Source organism: Amblyomma mixtum, chromosome 6, assembly GCF_055824585.1.
Source record: "Amblyomma mixtum isolate Tamu chromosome 6, ASM5582458v1, whole genome shotgun sequence".
Classification (NCBI taxonomy): Eukaryota; Metazoa; Arthropoda; class Arachnida; order Ixodida; family Ixodidae; genus Amblyomma; species Amblyomma mixtum.
Window position 1 is genome coordinate 155258028 of NC_143017.1, and position 8980 is coordinate 155267007.

General features: G+C 52.7%; 1 protein-coding gene across 1 annotated transcript; it reads right to left on the reverse strand.

Moving 5' to 3' along the window:
* Positions 1-724: 724 nt before the first annotated feature.
* LOC149340899 (uncharacterized) lies at positions 725-8549 on the reverse strand. Its single transcript, XM_089549821.1, has 4 exons — positions 8391-8549; positions 3287-3568; positions 2322-2451; positions 725-1814 (listed from the first exon to the last, which is right to left on the reverse strand). Exons 1-4 carry the CDS (start codon positions 8428-8430, stop codon positions 1571-1573), a joined length of 696 nt encoding a protein of 231 aa, XP_089405947.1. The 5' UTR covers positions 8431-8549; the 3' UTR covers positions 725-1570.
* Between the last annotated feature and the right edge of the window lie 431 nt (positions 8550-8980).

Here is an 8980-nt window from a genome sequence, read left to right on the forward strand (position 1 = left end):
GAGGTCAAGAGTTAGATACATGATGCGTTGCCAGCAGCTCAAGCCAACCAAAGCGCAGTGTTATATGGCCCCTGACACCTGCAAAAGGGTAGCGGAAGGGGCCAATATCCAGTCCCATTCATTCCCATAAAGAGCGTAACCTTCGGACAAGCCGAGCATCCAGGCGCCCGCAAAGAAAACCGACCGGCCTCGACGAAGGGCCTCCCCGGCTTCGCTTTGATCTTGCGAGGTACAGCCGATATACACTGCCAGCGCAGTACAAGCTAGCCTTGGCCAGAGCTGCCAAAATATATATATCTTCCGCCATCCTGCTGTTCATGGCCGATAGTTCTAGCGCTGCTTTGCACTCAAAGAGTGCGGCAAGTTTGCCAGAGACTAAACCATACGCGTAAACAACATCAAGCGCTCTTGGCACAGACGCCTCTCTCTGTTTACTGGTGAACTGCCAGACGGCAACTAATGCGACGAAATGGTGGAAATGCGACTTTGAGGCATTATTCCCAAGGCAGAGAGGGAATAAAAACTGAGTGCCAGTAGTGCGACCGGCGTTAGCCGACAAGTGCTGTAAGCAGTCGTGACAGTTATCCAAGTTGAAACTTTTTTTTTTTCAACTTTGCTATCGCGGTCCTGTTCGAGGCAGGATGCTGGACGCGGCTCCTGTGAGGAGAATCATTGCTCCAACAACAGGTTCAAGCAACGAGGACAATGACAGCCAGACTTGGAAAACAGTAATAACACTAGGAATTTTATTCACGCAAAACCCTACAGAGTAGGTAGGCCCTTGAGTCGAGCCCTTGATCAAGGCACACACACTGGTCATTGTGGCCACAGAGCCACATGCATTCGGAGACCGCGTCGCTAAACCTTGCAGATTCTACCTTTAATTTTTTTTTCTCTCTTGTCTTACTCTAGGGATTGCGTGACGTCAACACCTATCTGCTTTTTTTTTCCTTTTTGAGATCACGCAGTTGGCAAGACAAGTCCCCAAAACAAATGCAAAGGCTTGCTATTCAACCACGTTCTATATGTATTTTTTTGCAGTCCTTTTTTGTGCATTCTCTATCGCTCACTTCGCGCTGGGGTTATCTACTCCCAAACGCTGATAATAAACTAAATGCCATTGTACAGGAACACCTCTTCTGAAGCGCCCCAATTTCGCTGACAAGCGTGCGAGTGTCCGTGTGAGTTCCCTTTTCTCTGTATGTATGTGTTTCTGATGTCCTGCTTTTCCTCGTACGAAGGCGGGTGGAAAAGAGGAGGAGGAGGGGGACGGAGCGAGCGAGACAACGGGAAAGTTTGTGCCGGTCGAGACAAGGCGGAGGAGTCGGCCCGGGCGTGTACGGCGGCAGTCCTGCAGGTTCCGCCCCGGGCCTTCCGGGAGAGTAGTGAAGAAGTGGTGGAGGAGGGGAAAAAACTATAAAAACAAAAGCACAACCGCCGCGAGAGTCCGTTAGGCTTCGGTGGTCGTTTCGAGGAAGAGGGCGGGGGATGGAGGCGCATCCGATCTTAGGGGAAGCTTCAGAAGGGCCGAGCAGCGCTGCTGCCAGCAGTGCGTCGTCGGCGTCCTCCTCTAGTTGCCCAGGTAGGCGGAGAAGAGACGGGAGAGCACAGAGGTGGGCTTGCCAGAGGGCTTGGTGCCGGGGGGTGGCAGGAGGGTGTTGCACCTGGCGTTGGCCTCGCCGTAGGAAGTGCACACCACGTTGGGCAGGTCGGAGGCGGCCATCTTGACAAGGATCTCGCCGAACTCGATGGCCTCCTCACCGCACTTGCTGGCGATGGCCTTGCGGGTGCAGCCCTGGTAGCGGTTGTACATGCTGCGCGAGGGAAAGAAAAGGGAAGTTAGTCGCATTGCTCCCTACAGAAAAGGCATCGCCAGTCGGATAAGGACGAGTGTTGCACTAGCTTTGAGTATGAGCAACATCGGACGCTATATGTTCCAGCAAAAGAGCCACCCTGTCTATACGTGCTCAGCTGTTTCTCAGAGATGTTCAGATTCAGATGCTGTGGTCTCTTGAGGATAATTTAGTGTCTGCCAGCAGGCGATAATTGCTGTGCTTGACTCTTCGTTCTGAGGTTCGCAGCAAGTTACAAAATACTTGGCGCCTAATTTATGCGTTATATTACTGGAGAACAAATGACGGGTTTTTTTTTTCATAAGCCTCTGTCTCTCTCTTTCCTCCGAGGGCGAAAGCCATCGTCCTTATGATAGTATTGGTATATACTAGAGGCAGGTAACAACAAAAAAACCTGCTCTTTCATGTTGACAACGACCGGCGCTTGTTTGTGATATATGAGCTGGTAGAATGACAGGAAAGACCTACCAGCAGGCAGCTGGGACACGGTCGTTGAAGGCAACAGTGGAGACCTTCTCGAGACCAGCCTGGATGTCGGTGAGACACTTCTTCTGGTCGGGCAGAGTCTGGCCAAGGCATGGAGCGTGCTTCAGGTAGTCTGCGGGAAGGAAGAAAAAAAGTGTTAAAATTCCCACTTTCACGTAACGCTGTCTCGGAGTCGCACGAAGGCTTTTTATCACAAAAACTAAACTCCGAGGCGGTAGCTCAATTCGCTTGGCTGCACCGCCAGTTACGTCATGCACTGGTGAGTCTTGACCGGGTGCAAACAGCTCGTTCGCGAAAATGCGTCAACAAAGACCTGGGCCAACAACAAGGAAAACAAAGCGGGTCTTGTAGGTTCGACGGCCACGGCAAAATAAATAAAAAAGTATTTGCTTCCTTGCCCGAGAACCACCCCATCGTTTTGTTTCTTCCTTTTACGACGACTAAGGAAAAGTTTCAGCCGTGAATATAAGGAAGAATTTTTGCCAGGAGGCCAGGCAGTTAAGAGCACGCTGGAATTGTTCCAAGCAGCGAAGAGTAGAATACGTTTCTTGTAACTGCTTCCAAGCGTTGCAATGTGGCATAGCGTCTGGGTTACTAACATAAGCAACGAGCATGCTTTGAAAAGCTAATGGTACATTTGTACATCGGAAGTCTGTCGATCTTTTACGATAACATCGAGTCTATCTGGCTCAACAGCGCCGCGCTGGAGTTTCAGAACACCATCCGGTGCCATCTTGAGTATTAATGAGCCGTCTTTGTTGTGCAAGGCAAAATTATGATGGCTACAATAACTTCCGCGCATGGCGTTGGAGACTCGCGTTCTGAGCGTAATGCTTTGAGCGTGCTTGGCTGTTCGGGAAGATCGAAAACACTGGAAACAACCACGATTCCCTACTTTACTGAAGCCAGGTGTGGCCAGGAAAAGGGTTCCGGAAAGGGGTACTCACTGGTCCTGACGTCGGTTCCCTTGGTGCAGAACTGCTTGAAGAGCTCCTGGGATCCCTCAGAGACAAAGCCGATCAGTTCCCTCTGCAGGGGGGTGGCGCAGCGGGTGGTGAAGTTCCTGAAGCACTCCTGCGACTCCTTGAGGAAGCCGCACTGCTTGTCGACCTCAGCATCAGTGGTGGCCACTCCGGATGGGTTCTGGTTGAAAAGCAGCAACGTGGCCGCGCAGAGATCCAGCTCGCGCAGGTGGCAGTTGCATGCCTCTCCGTTGACCTGGTAGGCGGCTGCGGAAAACGAAAAGAAAGAAACGGACAACGATTGGTTAGCTAGGCCTGTTATATCAAAACATAGCCTGTATGAGAACATAATGTGGGAACATGATGTATGAGAACTGATAACCTGCGCAAGAGACCTCGTAGCATATCGCATACATCTGAACTGCTAAGATCTTTAGACTTGCTTGCAATGACCTTGCGATGACGATAATACGCTCAACAAATAAGGGTTCATGCGCTCATAACGCATGATTGGTGCCGTGTTGGGCTGCTAGGCGCCGTGCGTTGGAAAGTAATAAGTTTGCGCGCGCCTTCAATGCTGCTTTTGTGCTTCGCAACTGCTTATTTGTGACGCGGCATATTTGAATATATTGCCGCCAGCCGTAACGTGTAGAGCATGCTTTCTGCATGGCTGCCGAGGCCGTAGGTGAGCAAGTGTTGTGGGGAAAAGTTCAACGACTCTTTCCCCCATTTTGCACGGGCGGAATGGGGAACGGAGTTTCGTTCTTTGCCATACCATTTTTCGCATTTCTCACTGCTGCAGAAACCTTCTTAAAACCACCACCACTTAACTGCCGATGTGACTGATTTGACAAGCTTTTCCTCTGTACGTCCCTGCCGAGGAGAGCTGACGCAGTCGTTTTTTTTTTTTTTTTGTCCCTCAAGAAGCCGACCTTAGCAAAGAAAGAAAAAGCACCCAAGAGTGTGTCCAGCTAAGGGCATTGACACGCGTTCAGTAACTCCATCTTTGAGCACCTATCGCGTTAGACAAGCATTCCAGAGTCGAAGGAAATTAGTCGCAGCCGTCGGTCACAGTCGGCCGCCTGGTTTTGCCGTGGGCTACAGTTGTACAGCCTATAAGCACGTCCCGCGGCTCGTTTCCTCTCTCCCCACCACCCCTCCGGTCTCCCCGCGTTTGGGCGCACCTCACGTGTTCGGAGGGGGCGGGGGTCCGAATTCTTCAATGGATACGTGTTCGCTTCCTCGTATCCGAAAGCACGCTCCGAGCAGGACAGGGGACGCACTCAACGCTCACCCATACCCTCCGAAGATTACTGTCCCCGTCAGCGGCACGATTGTGTCGTTCGACAGCGAGTGGTCCCGAGACGACGCGGTCGTCGTCTTTTCCCTTTCTGCGCGTCGTCGTCTAATGGCCTTTGTGATTTCTCTTTCGTTCGGGGGGGGACGCTCAGCTGGCTCGCGAGGGGCGCACGGATCCGAGGAAGCGGCGCTTTCTTCTTACAGCGCGACCTTCGCGAGAGAAGTCGGCGTCGCCTTCTCGGGGATTATCTGTCCACCTGCCTTCGGGTAGTGTCTGTACGATTGCCGCCGCAGTCGCCGTTTTTCGGGTGAGATCGCGCCACACGCGCCCCGCACAATCGCAAGCACCAACGACCGCGTACGGACCGTTGAAGGCTGGCTGGCTAGTTGGGTTGCTGTACTTTTTTCCTCTCTGCCGAAGTCTGACCTTTATCTAAAAATACGCTGCAGCACAGTGGCGGCCTACATTGAGAAAGAAAAAGAGAGTTCGTGTGGGCAGTGAACACTATAGCAGCTGGTCCGCTGCAGCGTCACGATCCCCGCTAGCAGCGCGACATGTGCCTCGTATGTAGCGCCCGTATCCCTTCTCAGATCAGCCCGGGCGTCCGATACGTTGAACAGGGTGTGTACACCCTAGACGGGACATATCTCATTTCGTGCTTTTTCGCGGTCGCGAAGATAAAGCTTTTGGTCAGAAGCCGCTGCAGTATTTTGCAGGGCTGTGTGCCAGTACGTAGCCGCGACAAGTTGCAGAATATCGGGGGTGGCGACGTTCTGCCTGAACGATAGTCGGACAGCGTCGCGAGCGACTCCCCAAGGTTAACTGCATGGGCTTCCTCGTAGGTGTATAATCAAGCAAGACACATCCTTCTCCTTGCTATTTGCATGCATCGCTCGTCTCGTTGCGAAATGCATTCGACATCTGTAAGACACAAAAGGTCGGCGGATCGCTACTAGCATCTGAAGCTTTAACACCTTTGCCGTCTATGCATTATTAGCATGGCGTTACGTTTACGATGTAGTCTACTCAGTCATTATGCATGAAAGCCCGCGGGTTATCGACCCTTCGTATCATGAAATCTCTATGCACCGGCTTGCTAATGAAGCCAGAAGAAGACAAAGTAGTCACCGCATACGCGCCCAATAGCGCTTTCTGAAGCAGGAAGGAAGGAAGAAATGAAGGAAATGCATTTCAGACATGCATGGCGTACACTGCATACACACACTGCGCACGTTCACGCCAGTCTTTCGCCTTTATCACGTGATCTTACTCGCTCCACGGGGAACCGACCAATGCCTCCTCCATCGGCGATGCCGTCGACGCGCACTGTGGGACCTGTTGCTCGCTCCATATGAAAGACCGAAACCTTTCCATTGCGAAAGTATCTGCGTGCAGCGGCGGCAGCGAGATTCGAAGCGGCGTGCTTGCAACACTGCGCTTATCATCGGGAGTGAGGGCACGTCCGTCCAGTGCCGTTAGTTTGAGTTCAAGGTGTTTCGGAAAAGACGCGTGTTGCCGCCGCCGATCGAGACGGGTTCGCTGCTGTTGCTTCGCCCGCGATCGAGGCTTGTGTCTGAGCTGTCTGGCTGCGTGCTGTGCGCGCGATTTGCATCTACTGCTGGGCGCGTGCAAGGTGGCGCATTGTCAGGTCACGGCGCGTGGCGCAAAGAGATAGCCTCCTTGTCTCGCTGTCTGGACGTTTACCTCTCAGGTCTACGAGGAGCCTTGATAGAATGGGCACAGTCGACGGCGCCCCTGCGGGCTGGCTGGCGACGAAACGCCTTATTGAATTCAGGCACTTGAAGCGGGAGTGACGAGGGTCTTATTTTCATAATCTAATCGTTCTGCCTTTTTTACCTGGAAGTATAGTTTTCATGAGCGAAACTTGACTTCGACCGGAGTCTGCGAAAAAGTACAACTAACCTGCTGAAGCAGGGGGGAGGAGGTTCTTCCCCTCTCTCTGAATGTACTTAAATATACTATGGTCTTCCCTCTTATCTAATCTTCGCGGCTAAGCCTGGAGCTGTGGGACACAAAATCGTAATGTAGCTGAGAAGTTGCAGGTCCCGAACGTCTGCGACCAAGGACGTACATTTCAAATCAAGCGCTGTATCGACTCTCTATCGTTGTGGTTATTTAGAACCGATAAAAGCAAGAAATTTCAAGCAGTGTCACCTTGTGGACAGGGCAAGAAAACGTATCTATGCTTCGACTCATTCTCTCGCCTTCCCTGAGGACGCGGCCAAAAGTGCGAACAGCCCTCGCTAAAAGTCTCCTTTGGCGGCCTTCTAAATTTGTTCCCTTCTGTACGCATGCGGCAAAGTTGACAACGAATCTGACAGGAGCTTTTTGGAAGCGAGTGCTTCGTCGCAGATTTGTACAGCCCCTGCGAGCCGGGATGCAAGAGTCGGGGCCTTGGAACGCGTCCTGCACGTGCTGCGAACCCTCTTGCGGCGGCATTAACGGGGTAACCCGGGAAAGAAGTGAAAACGTTCGCACACTTCATCTTTTTTTCTTTCCCTCTACGGTCCTCCTTCTGGGATGTGGAGGAGGAGAAGAAGTTGGGCGGCGGGGCGCCGTGAGCGTTCTAGCGGGGAGCAGATGCCGTGTCGGGGTTCCTCTTACTTTTGCCAGCATCTATTTCTCCCTTCAGTGGAGCGCTACTGACGAAAGAAAGAAAAGAGAAGAGAGCTAAAGGAGGTGGGGTTTTTTAGAAGCGCCCCGCCGAGGGGCCGATCCCTCGCCGCGAGAGGACCGCTTTGGGGTTACTGGGACACTGGTTGCTGCCGCCGTGCTCTCGAGGCGCCCGCAGCACTCCTGACCGGCGAGACGGCAGTCGAGAGATGTAGATATATCTAAAGAAAATGAAAAAAAGTCAACGCCGTCGCTCTCCTAACAGTTCCCTTCTCCGCGTTCCCTTCCTACCGTCTACTTTTTGGTTGTGGCCGCACTCATTTTGTCTGTCATTACATTTCGGGCTGATTTCTTGGGGGGCCTTTCTGGCTTTTGGAAGGGAAGACGATTAAGGCGGTGAGGAAACTCTGTTGAGCCGAGAAGGGGTGAAGACGAGCCGTTAGATAGAGGCGCGGACGCGCTGTGGGAATAAAGCACCAATGCCGTGGCATGCCATGCCCCTATGGACGTCCCTCCTTAATCTTCCGCTCGGTTCCATTCATGTCTTGCATCGCGTATGATCTGCCCACTTCTTCGACCCAGCTGATCGCGCCACTAATATAAACTACAGATAGAAGCTCGCCAAGTGCGTTCGCTTAGCGTTCCTCTAGGAAATAGCATAGGAAGTGTAACTCCGCCTGTTTCAGGGATCTGCGTAGAAGTAGTCGCTGAGATAAATTGCTGCTCAGAGCGCGACTGTTTGCAATGCGGTCTCCGTGCCGATTCAACCACGACTGCGATTTGTGATAAAGGTTCCACCATCGACAAGATAAGCGCACAGTATCGATGCCCGGACACGTTCTGGCGATCTGCATCCTAGGGTGCCGAAACTTAAGTTCAGGTATGGGTTGCCAACTTAGCGCATACATGTCGAACGATCTGTAGGGGGCGTCTTTTCACTGCAGAAGACACTAGAACCGTTCCATGCCTATGGATATTCCGAAGTCAGAACTGCAACTGGCTTAGATGCTCAGAAAGTCTTGGCCACCAGATGAGATGTGATAAACCGAACCACGTGGCCATTCATTAACCTTCGTAACCTAATTATCGTACTCCACCCAACCGCTAATTAGGGCGCAGGCTGTCAGGGATCATCGGAAGGAAGCAAGTACTTACCGAAGGCGAAAACCGCGGCGAACAGGGCGAAGGTCCTCATATTGACTTAGATGAGTGGCGCGCACTGGTAAGTATGGGATTTGGTTGTGTTTGAGTTCCTCTGAGGCTGAGCTCGATGTGGATGCCTCCTCGGGGAGCAGCCACGCTCTTATATACCGGTCTCCAGGCGGGGAATTGGTAAACAGCGCTCTCTCTGAGAGAAGAAAGGGGCTCCCCCAGCACACCGCCGCCACAGAGAGGCAGCCAACACCCCCGCCCTCTCCATCGCCGCGGCGCCGTGGAGAACGCTGCCACTCTCACTCGCTGCATCTCTGGCTCCTTCCCTCCTCCCTACCCTCATCTCTCGCACACTTGCACTTTCGGCAGGTAAGGGGCGCCGAGCGAGGTGGTCGGCTACCGGCGCCCGGACGAGGCCACCCGTGGATGACGTGGAGTGGACGTACTCTCCTCGCGCCGGTTGTCCTCTGCGAAGCCGGTTTTATTTTTTTTTTCTCGGCTCGTAAGGTTCCGCGCGCGAGCACGTTAGAAAAACTGGCCTAGCCATTCTATGTGTACGCTTGCTGCAGACAAGAATAAACTGTATGTTCTGT

What these genes read in the sequence shown, in the direction of transcription:
- LOC149340899 (XM_089549821.1), bottom strand. Translation starts at nt 8,430, where the DNA reads ATGAGGACCTTCGCCCTGTTCGCCGCGGTTTTCGCCTTCG. An exon ending in GGGAACCGACGTCAGGACCA is followed by an intron (nt 2,452 to 3,286) that starts GTGAGTACCCCT and finishes TCCTTCCCGCAG; the next exon opens with ACTACCTGAAGCACGCTCCA. An exon ending in CGTGTCCCAGCTGCCTGCTG is followed by an intron (nt 1,815 to 2,321) that starts GTAGGTCTTTCC and finishes TCCCTCGCGCAG; the next exon opens with CATGTACAACCGCTACCAGG.